This window comes from Polyodon spathula, chromosome 15 (assembly GCF_017654505.1).
Source record: "Polyodon spathula isolate WHYD16114869_AA chromosome 15, ASM1765450v1, whole genome shotgun sequence".
Taxonomy (NCBI): Eukaryota; Metazoa; Chordata; class Actinopteri; order Acipenseriformes; family Polyodontidae; genus Polyodon; species Polyodon spathula.
Genome location: NC_054548.1, coordinates 34,846,420 through 34,870,718, shown reverse-complemented (window position 1 = coordinate 34,870,718; position 24,299 = coordinate 34,846,420). Strand labels below are relative to the sequence as shown.

General features: G+C 36.3%; 1 protein-coding gene across 1 annotated transcript in view; it reads right to left on the bottom strand.

Annotated features, from left to right (window-relative positions):
- LOC121327804 (SR-related and CTD-associated factor 4-like) overlaps window positions 1-20,298 on the bottom strand; it is a 32,831-nt gene extending 12,533 nt beyond the window's left edge. Inside the window, exons 1-11 of the mRNA XM_041272013.1 lie at window positions 20,137-20,298; window positions 7,164-7,247; window positions 6,069-6,113; window positions 5,809-5,970; window positions 5,510-5,651; window positions 4,927-5,066; window positions 4,050-4,199; window positions 3,855-3,949; window positions 3,101-3,218; window positions 824-1,009; window positions 342-430 (exon numbers count right to left, since the gene is read on the bottom strand). Of these exons, the coding sequence (XP_041127947.1) occupies window positions 342-430; window positions 824-1,009; window positions 3,101-3,218; window positions 3,855-3,949; window positions 4,050-4,199; window positions 4,927-5,066; window positions 5,510-5,651; window positions 5,809-5,970; window positions 6,069-6,113; window positions 7,164-7,247; window positions 20,137-20,166 (1,241 nt within the window). The 5' untranslated portion in view covers window positions 20,167-20,298. The remainder of the gene's footprint in view (window positions 1-341; window positions 431-823; window positions 1,010-3,100; window positions 3,219-3,854; window positions 3,950-4,049; window positions 4,200-4,926; window positions 5,067-5,509; window positions 5,652-5,808; window positions 5,971-6,068; window positions 6,114-7,163; window positions 7,248-20,136) is intronic.
- Between the last annotated feature and the right edge of the window lie 4,001 nt (window positions 20,299-24,299).

Below are 24,299 nucleotides of genomic sequence, written 5' to 3'. Positions count from 1 at the left end.
AATTGCATCTTTTCACCTGCCAAACCAAGGCAACAAAGCTCCTCTCTGCCTAGTTGCCACTGGAGGGTGATGAGGTGATCTAGTCCTAACTTATCACCTCATGAATGAATGCAAATGCAAGCAGGATTCAAACAACGCTCACATGACTCGCACTGCAGTGCAGTGCAATGCTTTTACTTGGCGAGCAATGCATTCATTCATCTTGGTATTCATAAGAGGTGCTGAACTGCCAGAACAGGAGACAGAACCTATCCAACCACCCCACCCAAAAAAAAAAAGTTAAAATGCACAACGAAATAGTGGGCAATATCAACATGACGCTTAACGCTTGTATCGCTAACCTGGAGGCAGACTTAGATCTTGACATTCTGTTTTCTGTACGATGTTTTACTTCTTTCATTAAAGGTGGGTCAATTTCCATAGATACATCCTGGAAGGAAAACAAAAAAAAAGTTTTTCTTCTGTGAATAGTGGGTTTCAGAAAATATACAGTATTTGCAATCCAAAACGAGGACTGGTACAAAATTAAACACCTGGAAAATTGCAATCTGTAGATGTCTCAGAAGGCTATAGCACTGAAATATTTTTTAAACCAGTACATTTCAAAACTAATGCACTTATCTCGCCACATAAGATCTGTAAATAGAGCAGATACAGCAAATAAGTAAAATATCAAGTACATTTTGGTTTATGAATACATGACCAGAGAGAAAACCTTAAAGAAAAAGTCGTAATTTTTTATAGGCATAAATTATGTATGTTTTCTCTTAGATACATTTAAGGATTCTTGGAGAAGTTCTAAAAAGTGAATCATTTCACTTACTTGTTGTTGGGCCAACTGTTGTGGATAAGGTTCGTTCTGTGTGGAGTAACCTGGTGGATATCCATGTTGTACTTGAGAAGTTGGTGGTGGCAAAATAGACTGCGTCATTTGCTGAACCATTGGCGGATAAGATGCAGCAGGCATAATGCTATATCCTTGAAGCTGTCCATTGGGAGGAAGAGGGCCCTAAAAAGACAGTACAGTACATTCCAATCACATTCCTGGGCATGTGCAATTGTAATCCAAGAGCCAATCAATATAAATACGCATTGCAAAAAACTAAGATAATGTTAACAAAGTGTTATACCTAAACATTGCAACACAGTATTGTCTGCAAGGTTTTAGAAATGAATATGATAATGCAGAACCTAAATTTAGAAAAGTCTAGAAAATGCTGGATTGTAGGTGAACATTCCAAGAGAGTATAAAAGGGTTAGGTATAGGATAATTGCTGTCATTACCAATAAGTCAATATGGGAAAAAGTAAAGAGCTATCTGAAAACCTTTATTTATTGTCAAAGCTGAAGGAGGACACAAGATTACCAAGCACTTGAGTATCCCAATTTCAACTATTGTTTCTACTATCCAGAAGTACAAGACTCATGTTGCTGTCACAGTGCTCCCTCGGTCTGGAAGAAAGAAGGATCTTTCACCAAGAACAAGTATATGAATTGTGATGAAGGTTAACAACAATCTGAGATTGGCTGCCAAAGATATTCAAAGTGAACTGGCTGCAAGTAGGACGGGGGTCACTGGCCAAGGAAAAAGCCACTCTTAGGAAAACGTCGCAAGAATAAAAGAATTAAAGTTTGCAAAATACAAGTTCCAATACATGGTAAAAAGGGTTCCATGGCATACCGAAAAATACTGGGAAATCATCTGAAACCCTCCGCTACAAAACTTGGTTTAAATTGCAGCTGGACATTCCAACACAACAACAATCCAAAGCACACATCAAAACATACTTCAGAATGGTTAAAGAAGAATAAAATCAAGGTTCTGGAACGGCCTAGTCAAAGTCCTGATCTAAATCCGATTGAGAATCTTTGGTATGAGTTGAAGAAGGCTGTGCACAAGAGAAGTCCTCGGAATTTGAATGAAACTGAACAATTTTGCATTGAAGAATGGTCAAAAAATCACTAAAGAATCATGCCAAAAACCTCATTGCAAATATCCTAATCGTTTAAAAGAGGTTATTATTACTAAAGGTGCCTCAATTAGCTACTAATTTATTTTTCCTTTTCAGGGCATGAATACTTTTGAATTAGCATTTTTGGACTTTTACCAAAAAAAAAAAAATGCTGATCTATTTCTTGTAACCTTTTCTTCATCCACAAAAGCAAAACTTTTGCTGCAAAAGATTTTTCCTATATTTGTTTTCGAGAAATGTCTACAAATTTCCATTGGGGTATGTCAACTTTTGACCACAACTGTACGTGTCTGTTTTAATAACTCCCATCTAGACCGATGTACGATTGGTTCCGCTTCACACCATTATAAACTGACGTTATTCGCTGGATTTTTTTGGTTATCGACTATATTTTCCTCTTAGGTTCCTGTTGGTGCAGGAAACTCATGTGTGCCGGACTGACTCAATCAGCACGTAGCAATATAGTTAGTAGTATCTTACACATACAGTTCAACAGACCTACATTATCAGTGGGTATTCCTTAGTGTTACATTATTTTACTATATTACATACTTTACATACTGTATTATGTAAAGTGTAATGACAGGCATACCAAAGTTTTGAGATTGATGATTGGGTTTTGGAATTTTCATAATACCAGCATTCTAATTAGGGTGCAGTTGATTTGAACGTATTCAATCTGGATGACTCCATGTACACTGAATTTTGTACGTCTAATGGCTTTTAAACCACAGTTGTTCTCAAATTGTGTTTTTTTAATGGAAGCGTCAACGCAACTTAACTACAGAGCCCCTTACCGTGTCTAATACAAAATAGCAAGCAAAGGAACCAAGACCCCTGTAAGGGAACGGTTTAGAATGAGTAGAGATGGACATCCAATGTTACAGCACATGTATTTCAATTTTAAAACAGCAGGTCTGGTACCACTAAAAGCCACTGAAGGGGTGGAGACAATGTCACCCTCCAGATGAAATGACCAAGCAAATGCAACACTAACTGAAAGCATGGCTGCAGTTAACCACTTTAATCGTACACAGACATTGTAGACTGTAGTGTGAAGATGTCTAGTTATCACCCTATATATAAAAGTATACATTCACATTGAAAATGAAGTAGTGTTTAATTACCTGGTGATGGGGCGGTTCCTGTGGCATTCCTAACATATGCTGCTGAAAATGTTCCATGTTTGAAATCTGACCAGTAAGCTGCTGATACAAAGGCTGCTGCATACCTTCAGGGAACCCACTTAAAAAGTAAACAATTAAAATAACAATGAAAAGGGATATAAACCCATTTGCAGAGATAACAGTACCATGAAAAAGTGACTGGGATCTAAATCCAAGTAAAAACAAGTAAAATGGCAACTCATAATAAATCCCTAGGTTTAATCTAAACCAGGCAACAGGTTCCTAAAATACAGCTTTTAATAGCTCTGTAAACATTGCACTTGGTCACTGATTTCTTAACATACAACCAGACACACAACTATCATTACACACTAATGTCATTAATTTATCTAGCAGCTATGCAGGCCATCATGTCGAGAAGGTTATGTGGTATGGAGCGCTGCTGGTGGCTGCAGCTATCTTGAGAAGGTCTATAGCAGATCTTGTGTATCAGTTTAGAGTTTAGAAGTCTGGAGTGAGTCATAACTTTCAATCATGGAGTCGGATATAAAACCAGCAGATATAAAACCAAATACACCTACTGTCACATCCTGAATTATTAAAACTTTACCTTTTTCAGTTTGGTAACTAAACTATGAAGAGTAAGTACTGATGTACCTTCCTGCTTTTATTTTTTTGGTAATGGTTGGTGCTTTCACTAAACCCTCTTTTTGACTAAACTCAAATATTTTAAAATGGCTTCAATAATACTTACAAAGACTGTAAAGCAGGAAATGGTGTAGAATCGTCCTTCTTTGCATCCTCTCCTCCTTCTGGTTCATCATCATAGTCAAAACGATCAAGCAATTTCTGTAGATCAGCAAAACAAATGACTTAAAATCAGCAAAATGTCACTTCATGCTTGGTTAAGGTTATTTATTGATTTGACTTGAGAAAACAAAATAGCTACCTTATCAAAAGCTGCTTTCTGTTCTGAAGTTTGAGAAACAGGGGCTTTCAACTGAGCAGCGATAGCCTGTACCTGCGTCAACACCTTGTTGTCAGGAGCAGGTGACTGTGGCTTGGGGGGCTGCTGAAATGTCTGCAGAATTTGTTGTAGCTGAAAAAGACCAAATATGAAGATTAGGTGCAATTACAAGAAATTTGTATTTTTTTTTCTTACCAATAATTTCAGTAAAGAGTGTATTTCAGTATAGGACAGCAGGTGGCAGCAAAGGATTACTCTGCCTCATGCTGCCAGCTGAGGATTTTATACAAAATGTTTATTATTATTATTGTACAGCTGTACTTGCAATATTATCCTACAGCAGTAGGTGAAACCAGTTGGCAATAACAAGAATACATAACCATAATGGTGAAGACAGAAGATGTATAAACACTACTTATATAAATTACTAGTATTTTATCTCCACCTACATAAGCTTTCTTTTCATATTCACAACTGCTGTGAGAAAATATAATACTAACATTTTAAATGGTACATTAAACATATGACATAAAAAAAAAAAAACTTTATACATTGCAAAACAGAATTAGAACTACTACTAAAAAAAAAAGTAGTGGTAAGGAAAGGGGACTTGTGAGAATGCTGTGCCAATAAGGACATTATAAAATGTTATAAAAGTATTAGCTACTGTACCTGAAACTATTATCTTTGATAAATAATTAAATGTCCAGTGTCTTATACAGAACTATGCATCATACAATGTTTTAATTGGGCCTCCAGTTACCTGGTCTCCTGTCATCCGTGGACTTGTCTTTGTAAGACTGCAGGTCTGCAGCATGGCAAGAGTTAAGATTCCCCCCCACCCCCACAGTTCTCCTACCTGTTGTCCTTGTGTCGACTGGAACAACTGTGCGACAGCAGCAAAGGCATCAGAGTTGGGTAGCTGTGGCACGATGGGAGCCGAGTTAGTGGTGACCAGAGGAGGTTCTGTTGGGACTTTCACAGGCGAGGGAGGTGATTCTATTGAGGCAAATGGGCCAATTAGGAACATATAAACCATTAAATACCAATAACAAATATTGCCTTTCCTATTGTTTGAAATTAAAAATTACTATTCTTTATTTTTAAAGTGAAACCTCCATATTACAACTATTTATTTTTCATTTAAAGATGGCTCCAGTTAAATGTTTTGTTTTAGAATAATATTACATGTATGCTATTGTAGAAAATGCAGGTTTTATTTTTTATATTTTGGTATTAGAGAAGATAATTATTTCATTAGCTTATAAAACATGACATTGATTATAATTAAGTAATTTTAGTATAATACACAATTTTAGTACCACTGCTTTTCGATCATGTTGGGCAAGTCTGGCTGCAGTATGCCACAAAAGTTTTGAAGACATGCAACTAGACAGAAACAAACTGTATAAGTTACATTTTTCATTACTTAAAAAACTCACCTGGTATACTGGTATCATTATCCAATTCAGGCACCGCAGCACTAGTGCCAGTTCCAGCTGCCATATCCAGTAGAGGCTGAATAATTTCAATCTTGAAAACTCCATTCTTTTGCCAAAGGTTCAATACACGCACGATCTTACTCTGTAAAGAAATTATTTGAATTGTACTATTAATTTAGTGCATCTAAGGTGCCTATTACATTTCTTTAGAAGGCAATGATATTTCCATAAGTCATAAATATATGTACAGTAAAAACCATACAGAAATGTTATAAAACCTCAGATGACAGCTGAATTACCTTGTCTTCAGTAGGACACAAGTACAAGTTTTGGAAAGTTCCAGTGAGGTTTTTAATAAACCTTGGCCCAAACACATCTTTATCTTGTCCAAACTGGTGACGTGATTGGCGGACAATAGAATCAACAACATACAATCCTGGAACTTTATATTCTGGTTTACACTGGAAGTAAATAAAGGAGGATACAAGTCAGGAACAAAAGTTCTTTAAATGTAATAATAAAATACAACTAAAGACAGAGTAGGGTTGGATTGTCTTACCTTTTTGATGAACTTCTCTACTATTTGGACAACATGTTTGTAAAGCTAGAGAGAAAAGGGGAATAAGTATAAATTAAATGGAATCACATATGTCAGTACACCCGCTAAGGGTATAAAACACACGACAGATGTTATGATCATCAAGAATAGCATAGTTACAAATGCCACTGCAAATTTTTCAGACAAAATCGGACAACTGAACACTTTTCATCGCCTGCTAAAATGAAGTGGAGCTGAAAAATTAGAAAATCATGGCCAATTAATTTTTTCTGTCGCAGGTCTTATTTTGGGCAATACTTGTCTTGGTCTACTGAATACTAAAATCACCAGGGATCGAAATGAACACCCGCCAAACACGGTTTAATTTGGTCTATGGCAGGTAAATTTCACATACTTATACGCAATAGTGGCAGGTACATTTTAGTACACTTAACACTGTATGCCAGCAGCTCTGTTCCAGTAGTGTAAGTTTGCAACAGACTGCTGTACCTTTAAACAGAAGCTGTTGGCTAAAACAAAAAAAAAACTTGAAAATATTATGTCACTACAAATTCTGCTTTTGATTGGTCTATTATTTAATATATGCTGTCATTCAAGTTTTTTTTTTTTTTTTGTTTGTTTTTTTACATGCATCTATTTACATATCTGAATTTTGTTTATACACACAATAACTGTGTTACAAATGGACACAACATCTAAAGGAAGATTGTTGAACAAGCTTTGGTAACCAGAGCTATCCAATATACTCCAGTTTCTCCCAGCTATCACTGTAGCAACTGATACATTTACAAGCAGCCCTCCTAAATACCAAACTGGGGAACATATCTGCTTTACCACCATTCCCCCCAGCAGGGTGACTCTGCTTTATCACCATTCCCCCCGCAGGGTGACTCTGCTTTACCATCATTCCCCCCGCAGAATGACCTCTGCTTTACCACCATACCCCCCGTAGGGTGACCTCTGCTTTACCACCATTCCCCCCTGCAGGGTGACCTCTGCTTTACCACCATTCCCCCCCGCAGGGTGACTTCTCACTATATACTATTTTTCTGATAATGAGGATGCAACATTATAATTAGTTTTCCCTCATCTTACCTTAATGGCCTTGATTGCTGACTTTGTAATTGCGATCATCTTTGCCCGTGAAATCGGGGGCTTCATGTCCATCAAGCAGAAAAGCTATACAAGAAAAAAAAAAAAAAAAAAAAAGGCACGTTTGGATATATTTACTGAACCTCTGATTTGGAAGGTGACCTTTCTGATCTCTCATACTTGGACATTCCATTTTAATGTAACTATTGTTCCATGAGAAGTCACCAACAAACTACTGGCAAGCCCAAGACTTTCTGATGCTCACATTTCTATGCATTAGGACAGACCCATTGCTACACAAACCTTGGTATGAGACAAGAACACCCAACACAACCACCTTGTAATAGTGCTATTTTTCTTCAATAATTATTTTCCTATAATAGCTACAAATCACTGTGCTAAAAACAGGCTTACTATTCTTTATTCAGATAGACAGTCTATAAAAAAATGTTTAAAAAAAAGTCAACCATGGTTTAGGTTTGCGCAATTGTGACCTTTTTAGGGATTGATTACTGGGTAAAAATTGGGTCACAATAATCAAAATGATCTAAAAAATCAGCGTTTCTCAAACTTTTTGGACCATGCCACCCTTCCTCTTGTCTGTGGTACTTGACCCCCCCACAAACATGTAAACATACCCGTAAACAAAATTCAACTGGCTTCTCTATATGTCACTGCTGTTGTGTTTTAATCTTTTTGTCTGTGTTTTAGAACTAGCCACCTGTCCATTGTAGAAAGAACAAACTTAACTGCAAACAATAGTTTCCCAATTGTGTCCAATGCTTACTAATGTGCACATCACGAAGTAAGCCAATTAACAACACACATCACCAGATAGCAGTAGACTTTCTCCAATAACATGCAAGCTTAAATAAAAGGCACCAGTCATACAGCGCTATCTAAAAACTTTGACATAAGAACATAAGAACATAAGAACATAAGAAAGTTTACAAACGAGAGGAGGCCATTCGGCCCATCTTGCTCGTTTGGTTGTTAGTAGCTTATTGATCCCAAAATCTCATCAAGCAGCTTCTTGAAGGATCCCAGGGTGTCAGCTTCAACAACATTACTGGGGAGTTGATTCCAGACCCTCACAATTCTCTGTGTAAAAAAGTGTCTCCTATTTTCTGTTCTGAATGCCCCTTTTTCTAAACTCCATTTGTGACCCCTGGTCCTTGTTTCTTTTTTCAGGCTGAAAAAGTCCCTTGCGTCCACACTGTCAATACCTTTTAGAATTTTGAATGCTTGAATTAGGTCGCCACGTAGTCTTCTTTGTTCAAGACTGAACAGATTCAATTCTTTTAGCCTGTCTGCATATGACATGCCTTTTAAGCCCGGAATAATTCTGGTCGCTCTTCTTTGCACTCTTTCTAGAGCAGCAATATCTTTTTTATAGCGAGGTGACCAGAACCCCCATACCAGGGGGTGACAGGAGTAAGATTTGCTTTAAGTTAATATACAGCATAGTCGACTACACTAATTTGCATATCAGATACTATATAATATTTCCAAGATGAAGACGAGTGTCATTGCCAGCGCCACTATGACTGAGTGCACAGCAGATTCGAAGTTGTGTATCTCCGGTATAACAATTCCAAGAGTGCTAATCTACACATCATCTAAATGGTAAAATACTTGGGCTAATTCAATTTTTTTTTTTCAACTTTATATTCGTTTTTTTGTGTCAAGTACTTCTGCAGTGTTTGTTTTTTTTTCACTGTGTCGTGTCATGTCTGTCTGTGTGTGTGTGTGTGTGTGTGTGTGTGTGTGTGTGTGTGTGTGTTTGCATGCTTGCTGGGCAGAACTAACTTATGACTGTAGATAAGCGTAACTACTGTACCAACATCACTTTTTTCTTTTTTTTTTTTTAAACCTCTTATAGTTAGTTTCACATATACGTTTTTATTTTAGATTTGTTTTTCCATTTTTTGAACTTATTTCTCCTCAGGAGAGCAGGCAAAACTAAATAGGTCTCTTGCATGCGATGTCAAAAAAGCTAGGTTTGTGTACATCTGTGTATTAGCTAATTTTTGTTTACTTTTTCTAGTCGATTAATTATTTATCTGTAGTCATTATTTAGCTATGCATTTACTTTTTTTAGCATAATTTTTTATTCGATGTGTAAAAGAATGAGCAATAATTATTTTGTTTTTTTTTAATTATTGGTTTAGTTTTTATTTTTACTTTGTGTATGTAGCCTATTTAAAGAACAAGACATTATTATTAGACATTAAGTGTAGTCATTTATTGTTAATTTACTATGTGTGTGTAAAGAACAGAGACATTACTTAGAGGTAGTCATTATTATTTAGCCATGTACTGTACTGTATTATTAGTTTACTTTAACTGTGTGTGTGTGTAAACATCTGGTTCAGTCACTGAAGATGAGGAGGGCCCTGACTGAGGAGGAGGACCTCCTTGACGAAGAGCTGTTACAGGAGGATTTTCAGATTTGGCACTCCCCTGAAAGTGATTCTTCTTGTTAACTAAAAAAAAAAGTAGGTCTCCATACATGAACAGGGTGCTTGTTGTTCAGTTTCACCATTTTGCATGTTACCTCATTGTTCTTATTGAATGTTGCCTCACTCGGTACGTTTACATGACAAAGCGTTTTCCGAAAACGAATGTTTTCGGAAAACTGAATCAGAAAACTAATTTTCTTAAAACGCCACTTTTCTGTGTTTACGCGATTAATAATAGAAAATCTAATTAGAATTCAACTGTATACATGGATCGAAGTTTCCGGAAAACGCCTTGTAGCCCAAAGTACAATTTGAACAGACCGGACATTTCTGCGATAGAACAGAGACCAATCCATTAACTAGTTCTTTATTGAAATGTCATGTCTTAAATTCAAAGTTTGCTATACTATACCTCTATTCAGATTCCCCACAATGTGTAATCAGCCTTTCCAACAGCTCATCCTGTTCTATATTACCAGTTTCTTTTGCAGACATTATTTAAAATGATCACATCATTTTAAAACTGAAAAACATTTGCTGCTTCACTATGGGCTATTAACAAATACATACAGACTTTATCAAATGTATTACTTTATCTAACTAGACAAATGGATGTATGCATGACTACAGATTATTATTTTCTGTTTTCTAAAACCACGTGCAGGAGAAAAGCGTCAAAGCGTGCACATGTGCAGTATGCTATTTCAATAGGTTTTCCAAAAAGTGTGTTTGCATGATATACATTTTGTTAGTTTTTGGAATTTAAATCAGAAATTTTGCATGTTGCCTCTCTGTTCATTCACTGTTCGTATTGCATGTTGCCTAACAGTTTAGTTTTCTTACTGCATGTTTTCTCTTTTTCATCTCTCTGTAATGACAATTTACTGTAAGTAGTTTACTGATCATTATCTGGTATAAAATGTTATAAAATATGCATTTTCTGCAATAAAATGTTTTAGCCTGACTTATTTATTCTAGTTATGAAAATAAATATAGCACATATATATAGCAGTTTAATAAATAAATAAACATAGCAGTTTTTTTTTTTTCGATCAGCCACAGCGTATTGGTAACAAGCACAGGTGTGTCTTATTAAACTCATAGTAAAACCAGGAAAGGAATGAACTGCTATGCAACAGGAGTCTTATTTTCCATCCTTGATAATAATCCGCAGTGGGGGTGCCCGTGTCAGATGGCCAGACACGTGTTCTGAGGACGCAGACAACTGCAAACCTCATGCCTCGAGTATGTTGCAGAGCTTACACTGATGCCTCCTCTGCAGAGCAACTGGGGCACGCAATATAAAACAGATAAAACAAAAATGGCACACACAGACATATACACACACACACCAGTTAACACTGAACAGCTCTATATAGTTTGCCCTCTGGACTTCACAACCTCCATTACAGTATTAGACCTACTTTTTTTCTTCAAACTAGGGGCTGAATTTCAAATGAAAAGAGTACTCTAGCACTTCCAATTTAGAGTACTTGCAAATCCAATGAGAAACACATCAAAGCTGTGGTTTACTGATTATGCTGGCATGACCTCCCCCCCTACTGCCACCGCTGTAGCTAGTAGGGTAGCGAGAGGAGTGGCTGACATTAAGAACCACGTCCCCCAAGTGTTTCTGCAGCTTTACCCACTTTCCCACACCATACTCTTTAGCAGGTTTTACAGCACATTCATGCTTTTCCAACCGTTGACTAACTTTCAGCTGGAGTTAGTACCATTTTGAATTTGTCAGGGACACGCAGTGCAGTGAATAAGGCAATTCGGATCAAAGGGGTTTGAGTAACTGGCTTTACTGTGTTGTTTTTAAATTTTGTTTGATTCTACATGGAAACACTTATGTATGGAATATGTGCTTGCAATGCCTAATTTGCGATGCCTAATTTTTCACTATCAACACAACAGTCTAAAAAAAAAAAAAAAAAAAAAAAAGCAGATGCATTGATTTATCGACATTATGAAAGGGTAAACTAAATAAATAAATAAAATAAATTGCAGTAATACATGTAGCTTACGGTGTGACATTGCTAGTAACGCTTTAAAAACTACTATGCATATTGAATTGATTACATCTGTTTATGCATATAATAATTACATACTACACTATTTTTTTTTTTACCTTATTTATTTGTACCAGTTGGGGGTCAAAGCAAAATCCGTAACAAGTCAAGAGTAACAACAAATCAAGAGGAAAAAAAAAAATGTAAAGAAGTTATCACTGTCCACAGCAGTTTAGTGACAAGAGTGTTGTCCATTGCTTACATTTGAATTGTGTTAAGGAACATATTAGTATCCACATTTTGTTTTAATTTAAGCGATGACTGGCACTGAATACCTGATTCACCAGGGACTGACTGTGCCGGGATGCATAATACTTCTGAACCAAAGACTTCTGGCTGTTTTTCTTCATTTTTACTCCAGGGTAGTTCAGATGAATAAATGCAGATTTTGTTTGAAGTTTTGTAGGGTGCCATCTCATTAAATGGTCACGCAGATTAGTTGTGTTACCAGAGTATCCCAAATATTACTTTGTTTTTTCTTTACTTTCTCACCATCTAACTTTAGAAAATAACTGGCAAACATTGGAAGGCATGTTGTATTTGTAGCTTGGTCAATACAGCATTTAATTCTAACACAATGCTCTTAACTTGCTCTGTTATTTTGAAGACTGCACAGATCCTATCCCATCAGTAAACAATCAAAGGGGGCGGGGCAGGGGGGTGAAGGTGAGCTCAATCGCATGCAGATTCAGCGAGTCAGACCTGAGGGGAGCAGAGAAGCTCTGCACTTAATGCAAAAAAAATAAAATTGTAGAATCCAAATTTTATAAAAAATAAAAACTTTCCTTTGCTTAAACCACTTACACAAAAACGATGCACAAGCTGGACTATCAACAGCTGTCAAACGACAGAACGCATCAATAAATCGCCTCAGCCTTATACACTTCAAATTGTACTAAACAAAGTATTGCCAAGTACACTACTGCCAAAGGTATTGCATCATCCTATAGAATTACTGTAAAAATTGTTTTATAGGTCGCAACTGGATTTAAAAGTCTCTCCCCCACTTTGACTTATTTAAAAAAACACTTTCTCTTCCTACACCAATTCAACACAGAAAGAAAAATACATAGGTTTAGTTGAAAATAACCCTTGTTTGCAATTTTTTATTCCACTAATAATTTTATGTTTTTCATTTTTACTTAAACTGCTAATAGAAATTATTCAGTTTTTCAAAATTTAAAAATAATTGGTTCAAGTCAATTTAAGTACAATGTCAAATACAACAAAATAGACATAACACTACTGCTGTAAATTCCAGTATTAACAGTGTAAACCACTGGCAAGTGGCACTTGAATGGATTTAAAAAGTAATAATGAACAGAGAACCAGTAAGTACAATCTAGTTATATATTCCACATCAAATCTGTATTAACTTATTTTAGCTTATCAAGCATCCAAAAACTTCAAAAACATATCTTCGTGTTACTGAACATTTCTTTCCAAAACCACACTTGACAATACAGTTCCAGCTGCATTGCTTTTTACACATTTGTTGTATTAATTACAATTTTAAAGAAAAGTATTAAAACAGTGCTACTTGCATCACTTAAACAAGCAAAAAACAAAACAACAAAACAGTGCACCATCTAATAACCAGTAAATAAAACATCTTAGTGTTGCATTAACCCTTTCAGGACCAAGCATTTTTCAGTGGGATGCTCCCCCAGGACCAGGTGTTTTTTGGCTGTAGTTGACTCTCTTCCAATAAAACACATGAGACATTGAGATACATGCAAAAAAATGTGTTATTCTATTACCAGAGGGACCTTACAATACTTCCTGAAAGTTTTGTTGAAAAATACTGATGTTTGGGCAAATCACAAGACATTGTTTCACCTGAGTGACTGCAGTGACATAATACATGTTTATTCTCAGGGTCTTTATAAGCAATAATGGACACTACTTTTCTAAAAATAAATATTTACAAATAAAAAGTTACTCATTTAATTATCAGTAAGAATGAAAAAAAAAAAAACCTACCTGATACATTTAGTTCATGAAACAGTATATGCTTACAGCCAATGTTTTTTAAATGTAAAAGTTGTAAAAACATATATTAAAATAAATGTTCTAATATAACAATAAGTCAAATACATCAGACTTATAGTGTTTCCCCTTTTTTTGTTAGCTCTAAACAAGTTTCTGTGATGTTTTGTTTCTTCCTGGCTGCTGTAAACAGTCTCCGCCCTTTAGACACCACATGCCCCTCTCAGTCAGGTCACAAAAAAAAAAAAAAAAACATCAGGGTGTGTTTCAAGCCTGTACTGCAAAGTATGATGGCCCTGCAAGTCTAAAAAACAAAGTGCTTTTTAAAAATGTTTTATCATGTTTACACGATCACAGTCCTAGAAGCCCACTTTAGTATGATCGTGTTAACACAATCCCAGACCTTAAAAGGGTTAAACTTCCAGTTGTACAATAATACATTCATTTTGTTTTCTTAACCAGAACCACAAACATACTTCGCAAGTGTATCATTCAGTTGCACTGACATGTAGAACAAGTTACAGTATGTATTAAAGTCATTAAAAGTACTCCATTCAAAACAAAAATATTTTCTGCCTCGAGCCATAAACGCTTTTCTCCTCTATCAACTACTATTATGCTTCCGGTAGGCTTTTGCAATATCATTTTGTAGTTTGCTTGATTACAGGATGTTAAAGACCTAAAACTATGTATGTATGCTAACCAAGATTCACATTGTGTTACCTTTATTAAATCGTTAATGTTATTTCCCAACCCAGGGAAAAAAAAAAAAAAAATCTCAGATTTAGCACATAGCATGTTGACATTGCTTTTTTTCATTCCTTTAATGTGATTAATAAAACGTACCGGTAATTTTATATTAAATGTATGGTGCTTGCTTGTAACTTATTGTACCGAATAGTCTCGGGTCCAAACTGTCAGCCGAGTGTAGATACAGTATTTACATCCTCGCTATATGGCCTTAATTATACTATTAAATACTGATTTAAAAAAAAATTTAAAAAAAATCATGTTGATGATTTTGGCTCGTACAGGTCTATGCAACCGACACGACAAAGCAACTGATTATTTTTTTTTTTTTTTAAATAAGGAACCAAGATTTCAATTAACAACGGGGGGGGGGGGTTTACTATGTTCTTCAACTAATAGGATATAGCCATAAAATGGCTACATGCAGCATGCCACAAATAGGTACTGTACTTGTAATTCTACTTTTATTCACAATCTCATTGCTATTATTAGTGCTAGTAATGACTGTTCTGGTACAAGGTACATTGTTGCTATTTTGACAATCTGAAAACAAGCCATCTTTCAGCAGCAAAAAAAAGTCTTAAAAGCTAATGTTACATTCTTGTCAGCTAACTAACTAGCACACTCATTTGTACTCAGTCATGTAATTAGTTTTCTACCTCTGGTAAATTATTAGTTAAATCGTGTATATGTAACGTAATTCTGTGTAACGTTAAGTTTGATAGGTTAACGCAGCCTCTTTATACACGCCATCTATCTAGCTATGTGCGCGTTATGTTAACGTTACTTCTCCACATGACGTTCATTTGTATGTATGCTAGCTTCAATGTAGAAATGTATGTATGTTAGTCTAGCAGGTGTCTTATTTAACTTTATTTGTGTATGCTTCTCTGTTGTAATTTCACACACCCCTTTTTAATTGCCACACAGCAAATAAATGTGCCTGTCAACCTTGAGCAATGACGACGCTCACGGGGTGACAGAATAGTGACAAATACTGTAATAAAGAAATTCAAAGAATAAAACAGTACTAATATTATTAATAATTTAGCTAATGCCTTTATCCAATGTGACTTCCTTAACTTACTCCAGTAACTTATATTGTTAGTTTTGGATTGTCATTTTACTATATCAAACAAAAGGCTTTGGACCCAAACCGGGTTGTTATAGCGAGTGTGTACTGTATTTAGTATTTGACTTATATGCTTAATATATGACACTTGCACATTTTAATAAATGTGTGCACATTTGTTAGCTCATTTTTGTTACTTTTCACCACCCATAATGTTCAACATTTAACTGAGGGTATAAAGAAGTTTGAATCAGAATCCAATATCATCCCTTACAAAAAAGTAACATACCGCAAGAATTGCCAGAATTGTCTGGTTTTACTATACTATTGGTACCATTAGTCTATCCTATTTTGGCACAAGTATACTTGCAGTATACAACTTAGTATATTCTTTTTTTTAAATAATGCAACGTAGTTCTCAAATATTGGACATTTCTTAGATTGTATCTTATTTCTCTTTTGCATACCTGCACTGTCTCTTGCTAGATATGCACCTCCAGTGTTAGATACGCACCTCTGCTCTTGAGCAAAAAGCTGCAATGCTCTGCGGCTGCCTGCCTATGTAGATAACTAGCAAAAAACTAGTAGAAACTAAAACATAAGTCTGGGAAAAACAAATGGAAATCTGAAAAACTTATATGAACCCTGCGATACTACTGTACCTATACTGAGTACAGTGTACTTTGTACAAATCACAGTCCATAGGTCAATTATGAGCAACTTCACATTTTTTTGGACAACCAAATGTCGACAATGGACTGCCCAAAGGGCAAGTACCAGTACCAAAATTTCACGAGCCCTGGTTGCATTTAAATAAATAAGATAACATGAGGTACAGGGAATTATGCTTGTTGACAACAGTTGAGAGCTGTTTATCTTCATAGACAGAAAGATTAGTTTTTGGAGTTATGTAACATTGTGTGGGAGTGGTTTTTTTTTTTGTTTGTTTTTTTTAAACATTTGCCATATACTTAGGGTCTGTTCACACTGGGTCCGTTTAGAGCAGTGGTCCTCAAAGTAATTTTGGCACGGGCATAAATTGATCTTACACTGCCTTCTCACGACAAACACAGTGTGTGTGTGTGTGTGTGTGTGTGTGTATATATGGGTGTATACATTTACTTAAATGTGCTACACTTTACTGTATTCTGTAAAACTGATCCATCAATAATGTTTAATTGCTCAATGATAAATAATATTTTAAATATATAATTCCCACAATGTTAATCTGTTTATTTTCTGCATGAGAGTGAATATTTAGACTCCCATGTGTACCCTTCCCCTTATAAATGTTATCCGCATTTTGTTTGACATCATATTTAGATTTCCTGATACTGTTTTTTTTTTTATACAAGAGATAACGGTTGTTAGCATTCAGAGTAATGTGTAGCCTATATATATATATTGAAACTAAATATACAAGTGTAGTAAGTCCTAAGTCAAAATTATTTGTTATAATTGTAAACAAGTTTAAAAATTATTAAACTACAGTGCTTTTCAGTTAGTTATTTTTTGCACCCCCAATTGATTCTCTTATCAGATTCAAAGTGAATTAGAAATATTACGCCTCCCCCCCCCCTTAATTTCCTGAAGGTTTGGAGGTTTGTTTGCTGAGTATTTTGAATATTCTGCTACCCTGCAGCCTAATTTCCAACATTGACCACAGAAAGGCTAAATTAATTTGTAAGAAACGTAACAGTCCAATTTGAGATTTATGCACTTTAGACTGTTCAAATGGCTGTTTTCTGATAATTTTGCTATGACTTCTGGATAGCTAAAAACTACTTTTTTTGATCAAGGAAACAACTGCATAACAATTAGTGCTAGGACAAATATATTTGCTCATAATTTAAATATTCTTTTGGATATTGGTTCGTTTTTCAAAAAGTAATGAAAAGCCATTATATTGCTCTGAATGCAGGCAGAGAGAGCAGCAGAGAAGACTTAGAAAGCCTGGGGGGGGGGGGGGGGGGGGGGGGGGGGGGGGGGGGGCGTGGCGTGTGTGTGTGTGTGTGTCTGCCTTTTTGTTTTACAGCAAAACCTTACAATATGTATGAAAAATATATAAATATTCCAGGAGTAATGAATATGTTGTGTAGGGCTTACTTTACCCAAGCAAATGAACTACAAAACAAAGGATGTCAAACAGCAGTTCAAGTTATACGCTGTTTCATTTATTTCCGAAATAAATAGTACATAAAGTTGACACTGCATTTTATTTTATTTTACGTGGAAATGGCATTGTAAAGTGAAGGTGAAAAAACACCATTCTGGTTCTCGTTTATTACATTCCACATAAGAGAAAGTTGCAACAAAAATAATATATACAATCTACATAAAAATCACTACACAACATTTTCAGGAAGTTGGGTACTGTTTAAGCAAGGCATTTCAGAATTACGTGCTTGCCTTTTTTCTCTCCCATTAGATTCTGACTCCCTCTAAAGCAGCAGAACATGTTTTTGTCCCAGATGGCTTTCCATAGAGATCACTATGCTCTTTTTCATTTACCATTTTTGAAACTGTAGCACAAATTCTGGTGAGACAATAAATAAGTGCAAGGTATTTTTGTCATTTGTAGTGAATACGAACATCTGATTTTTGTATCCAAATACATGTAAAAAAAAAAAAAAAAAAAAAAAAAATTAGTTTGAATATTCTGATATTTGTCCCAGCACTAATAATAATCTCATTGCCAATTCACTCAAGCATCATCAGAAACCGCAGCACTTGCCAAAACAAACATTTGCACAATTTTTGTTTCAAAAGAAAAGTGAGAGTTATCTAGATTCTCGATTTGAAAGTTTCATGCCTGAAAACGTTTGTAGTCTATGTACAAGGCTACGGACTAAAAACGTAATAAAAGGTATACAGCAGATACAGAAATGCTAGCAAAGGCTCAAATCCGTCAGTTAAACTATATAGCTCAGTCATGTTTCCCTCCCCAAGCGCTGCTGCCCACTCTGTGGAGACCAGTGCCCGCTGTAAAGGATGACAGAAAATAGGAATGACTGAGAGGCCCACACCTGTTGCCATTTCTGTGATGAAAGCTTTTGTCTTTCTAATGTAGGTTCAACAAGTATACATATAAAATATTTACTTTAAAATGTTTACCACAAATACTGTAACGTTTTGAGATGTAGGCTTTGTTGAGGACTTGGGTAAACAAAACTGATCAACTTTCCCCAACCTAATTTGAACTTTAAAACCAAAGTAACAGTTATCGATTCCTCCATTTCTACAGTAAATGGGGTACAGATGCTACAGGGATCTTACACAATCTTAGCTAGCTAGTATGACAATTTGTTTTAAAGAAATGTCGTAAGTTTGTTTCTAACTGCTGTTAAATACAACACAAAATAAAAATTAAGATGAAATCAGGTAGTAATGAAAAAAAAACAACAATAAACATGCAAACATGACTTGATTTGTAGACCCTTAACGGCTGTTTTCACAGGCAGTGCCTACAAAGTTACCACAAAATGTTCCTGTCAGGACAACGGAGGAAGTCAGCACCTCCAGTCACTTTTTTTTTTTTTTTTTTTTTTTTTTTTAAAGTAACAAAAACAATTATTCACTGCCAAACATGAGCTACTTTAGATGTGGCTGCAGTATAGAATACTGACCTTAGTTTTAAGATTTCAGTGTTGGGAGAGGATTATTAATTGTTTTATTAACAAAAATATGATAACTGATCAGAGTGCAGCATCCTGACAGGAACATTTGGTGGTACCTTTGTAAGGACAGCGGTTTCACAGACCATGTTAGTTCTAATCTTGGACCTCCTTACCTAAATTAACATTAGGTAATGATAATCTTGATATGTGAAACCAGTCCTTATGTTAAGATATCTAAAACTGGATTCTCTCTAGTTTTGATGAAGGGGGATTATTCAATAGGTTTGCGTGGGGATTCCTCAAAGAAAGGTCGGGCCTATCCTGCAATATAACAACAACAAATGCACTAGGTGCTCCTGTGGATACCAATCCTCTGCTAATCTTAAAATGGCAGGCCAGCGGCTAGTTTAATCAAAAAAACCTTCATACTGTCCACTTTTAGTAAAGCATTCGGACTACATGATATTTAAGTAAATAGTATAACAACTGACATAGATTTAGTGATAGAACTATCAAAACGTCCTCCTGGTAGACCCCAACTCACTCCATGATGCTGCGTTCATCATACAAATAAAGAACCATTAACAGATGCCAGTGATCGTTTAAAATAAACTAAAACACAATGTACAATACTAGAAACAACACCATATATGACAGTTATGACAGGACCACATCGTGCTGATCATAGTACTCCACCACCTACTCTACAGCAGCCCCATTCATTTACGCATCCCGTTTGACTTGTAAGACATTCATTCACAACACAAAACCTGGTGAACCAGACAAGAACTAAAATAAACTATGTTGATCCCGATTTCCACATATACACCCCTAGAAGAACTCAGCCCCCTAAACAATTGTGTGTTTTGTTACTGCGGCCTGGGAAAGAGTCCATCCTGCGGCCTCCATGCTCACTGCAGGAAGAGGCACTCGCGCGCTCACGTGATGGTAACCAGAGCCTCAATATCAGGCCTGTTTTAGATGAAAAGTCGGTCCAAAATTTCAGCTCACCTCCTGATTGAAAGCGTTAACAGCATCCATGGTTTCCGGTCTCGGTGATTTTTCCCTTTCACCCCCGTATGTGCAATGTTTATCCCCGGCCAGGCAGGTCTAACATGTCCGCTCCCAATAGCTTTCAGCTGTAGACACACGGCGGTATGGCAGAGAGCGCGGGGCATCATGGGATAGCGCACTGCTGCCACCCTCCATTAGCGGCGAGCTTGTGCTATCAACTGTAGCAACCTCAGAAAAATGAGATAGGGTTCATAAGAGTATGTTACGTAATGATCATCATAGACGGGATTTCAGTGGCGGTTGTTGTAGGAGCAATAACTTTAGGCCCTATTAATTTTGAAATAGTTTGTTTCATCATTAGATAAGTTTTTTGGTTTTTTTTTTGGTTTTTTGGGGGGGTTTTTTTGTTTTGGTTTTTGACAACAATTTTCTCATTATTGTACTGGATCCTTGAATTTACTGCAAAGTATAACTTAACCACTCATAAATAAAGATGTATTCAACATTTGCCAACAGTTGTACAGTATGCACCACAGGTAGAAAATCGTCAAAATCTTAGCATGCCCAGTCGGGCTTGTAGCTCTTAATTTTACATTCCCAACCAAAATTTGACACACCCAAGTGTGAAACTGAAAAACATTTTTCTGCTGCTGGTGATTCCACACGGATAGAGGACTTCTGGGCTGCATGTCAGCAGTGTGTCTAGTGCCAGCACTCTCAAATATCAAATGTTCCACTGCTACATCCTCATAGTCGCCTTTTCCCATCAAATAAGTATACATCCAGTGCTTAATTTGTGCCGGGGCACAGCACCTGGTGCACGTGGACGTGCAGAGTCATATTCCCGGTACCTCTAGCTAAAAATCTCTTAAAATGTTTTCTTTTTAAATTCTCAGCACAGCTATATAAAGTCTGAAGCTTCTTCCGTGCGCGTGTAATTCCTTTTATTTATTGTATTTTTATTTTCCCCGCGGTCTGGATTGGCACCTCTGACCCTCGGGGCAGACAGTTTCGCTAAAGGTCGTGTCTTTATGCACACATGTGCCCATCTCCCTGCTTAGAGAGCTCGTCCTCGAGCGTAGAGCAACATATATCTGAACTCAGCAATGAGATACACATCCCGTGTGAGTCGTACCACTAGTTGGGCGCCATTTGTAATGCTTCTTATTTATTTATTATATTTTTATTTTCTCAGCGGTTTTGAATCTCTCATCCTCGGCCCTAAAGGCAGACATTCTACAGTTTCGCTAAAGGGAAATCCCTGCCCGGCTCATTCATTACACGCGCCACGTTTGTATCTACCTTTAAATTACTACGATTTCAGCTTGAGTGCCTTTAAGTAAGATGACACTGGCTGCAACTCCATTGTCGTTTTTTTAGCTTTGAAAAAAAACGGCATGAACGATGCAAGCAACTTCTTACACTAATTGGTTTTATTAAATGATTAGTACACACTATTTTATAATCTACCAGCGGCTTCTGCATACACATCGCTGATAAGTGCAGACCGTGTGTCAAACCAATGTTCGTGTTGGGGTGCATACTTATTTTTATTCAAGGTCTTGAAGTACTCTGAATGTTTTTTAAACAATTAAAATGGAAAAGCAAAACAAAACATGTATACAAGCTTTTTTAATGTATTTATTATTTGTCATGCGGTTGCCTTTAATTATTTTTTTGCACGTACTACTAATTTGTATATGATGTAGAATACGAGAATGTAAACATCTAACATTAGTACGTACAACAGTCTTTCAAATAAACGTATTATGATTTTGAATGTGCCGTTCGGACGGTATTACTGTCATTGTTTCCGCCCCGACACTTCCTTACAAATTAAGCACTGCATATATCCGGTTCACTGTGTTCCGGGGTAAACAAAAGAGAGGCAGACCACCGCAGCAATATCTCATTCAAATTTTATTAATAAGGTCAGCACACAACAAAACATTACAAGCTGCCCTTTATACCCCCAAACCCCACGAAAACATGTAACATTTAGACATAACAAGACACGTTATTGGACAATATTCACAAGCACATTGGAACCATGACTCGATCACGCGCCACCCCACCACACAGGTGCACTCGTTCACATGCACAGGCACTCAGTACACCGACAAAACACGGAACAGCGACACAAAATCATATAAAACATAACACAGATAGTCCAGATCGCGACAATACTATCGCGTAAAGAAGTGTTGGAGAGAGAGAAAAAAAAAACCGCGTAAAATAGTATAACAATGGTGTACTCAATGACACAAAATAACATTATTTTAAAATGAACTTTAAAGAATGCTCAACATTTGCTGAATCTCTGATTAAACGCGTTTTCAACAGTTTCGGTAATCCATTGCAAATACAATCCGTTATCACTCCGACAGCAAAATTGATTAACCAATAGCAACTCAAAACACTTGGGCATCACATTTACTGCAGTAGGCACAGGTGCACAGGGATGCAATACTAGAACACATGAGATGCTGACTGGAAGTGATGTAGGTAAAAAAAAAAAAAAAAAAGTGATGTGGGAGCAAATACGGAAGTTTAAATTGGTAATAAAGTAATCACTTGCATTTGTTTTAGGGCATTGAAAATTTGTAGGTGCCCGACTTGGGCATGTAAGCATTTATATTTGTACATGCCCCAGGCATGTAGGGCAATATCATTTTCGAACACACAGCTATACCGTATTCGTGTTATAGAATACAGAGGATTTTCATATGGAACTCACATACGTGTCAATGAGAACTGAAAAAAATACAAGTGAGATTTGTGATAGGCCTTTCTGTTAAATTGCATTGGCATATGATTAGGGGTCAGACTCACTCCAGATTAGTGGGACTTTGTGTCTTTATGTGGATGGACAGCTAAGGACCAATTTAATTGAGCAACGTTTAATTTTTTTATTTTTTTGTGCTTTTATTTATTTATTGTTTTGTTTAGTTTTTTGTGTGGCCCTACTGCGCAATTTATAATGGCCAAATGGTACTGGTGAGTAAGTGTAAGCGTTATGCGTTAACAAACCAAAAGTACAGTGCAGTCAGCTCTCCAGAAAGGCCCACTGACAGAAATTGTCTTGCAAAAGGGGAATGCATATTTCACATATTACAGAATACTTGTCATAGATTTGCTGATTATTTCTCTGAACCATAGTTTACTGGCTCAACCAATATGCTGTACATTTCTTATGTACTGTTAAATTTTCTCTGTCTTATTCTTTGTTACATATCTAGTTTTATACTCGGTCCTGGACCATTCCATGGACCCGGTACACCCAGTCAGATCTTACTCACCAGCTAACAGTCCAACCAGAGTGCTTATGTCTAATTACAATCACAAATAGACCAAATACTAAAAGATTATAATAAGGCTACTAAGCCATTTCAAAGAATAATTTCCCTGAAATAAAGGTGGTAATACATTTGTGCATACTGTGGTTTAATTTCTCTGAAAAGTGTTGTCTTAATCCTACAACGATATTGTAGCGTTCCAAGGTAAACAAAAGGGAGGCAGGTGACCTCAGCAAGATCTCATTCATGTTTTAGTAAGAAGGTCAGCACACCACAACACAGCCCACATAACTGAACAAGACACGTTATTGGACAACATTCACAAGCACACTGGGTCCACCACTCGATCACGCTTCCCGCCCACCCCACCGATGCACTCGTTCACATGCACAGGCACTCAGGACATTGACAAAACACGGAATTGCGACACAAACCATATAACACATAACACAAATAGCCCAGATCACTACACAGCTCCCCCGCTCCTCAGTTCTCTTCGTCCCCGAAGAGACAATGCTGCAGTCCCAAAGTGATCTTGTATTCGCCGCACGGTTGGCCAAGATGAAATCGTGGACTATAGATATTGATGATAGTCCTTAGTCCCCCTTTTTTTTTACTAAATCATCTACATCATTTAAAATATGAGTCAATGTTTTATTTTTATTTTTTTAATACTCCTAAACAAAATTAATCACTGTTTTTTATTATTATTTATTATTATTATTATTATTATTATTATTATTATTATTATTATTATTTCTACATAAAATGAAAAACAATGAAGTCACATCTTATCACAAGGCACGGCACCTACGATGTTGACACGCCAACTTTCTTTGCAACAGAAACCATATGAGACTCCAA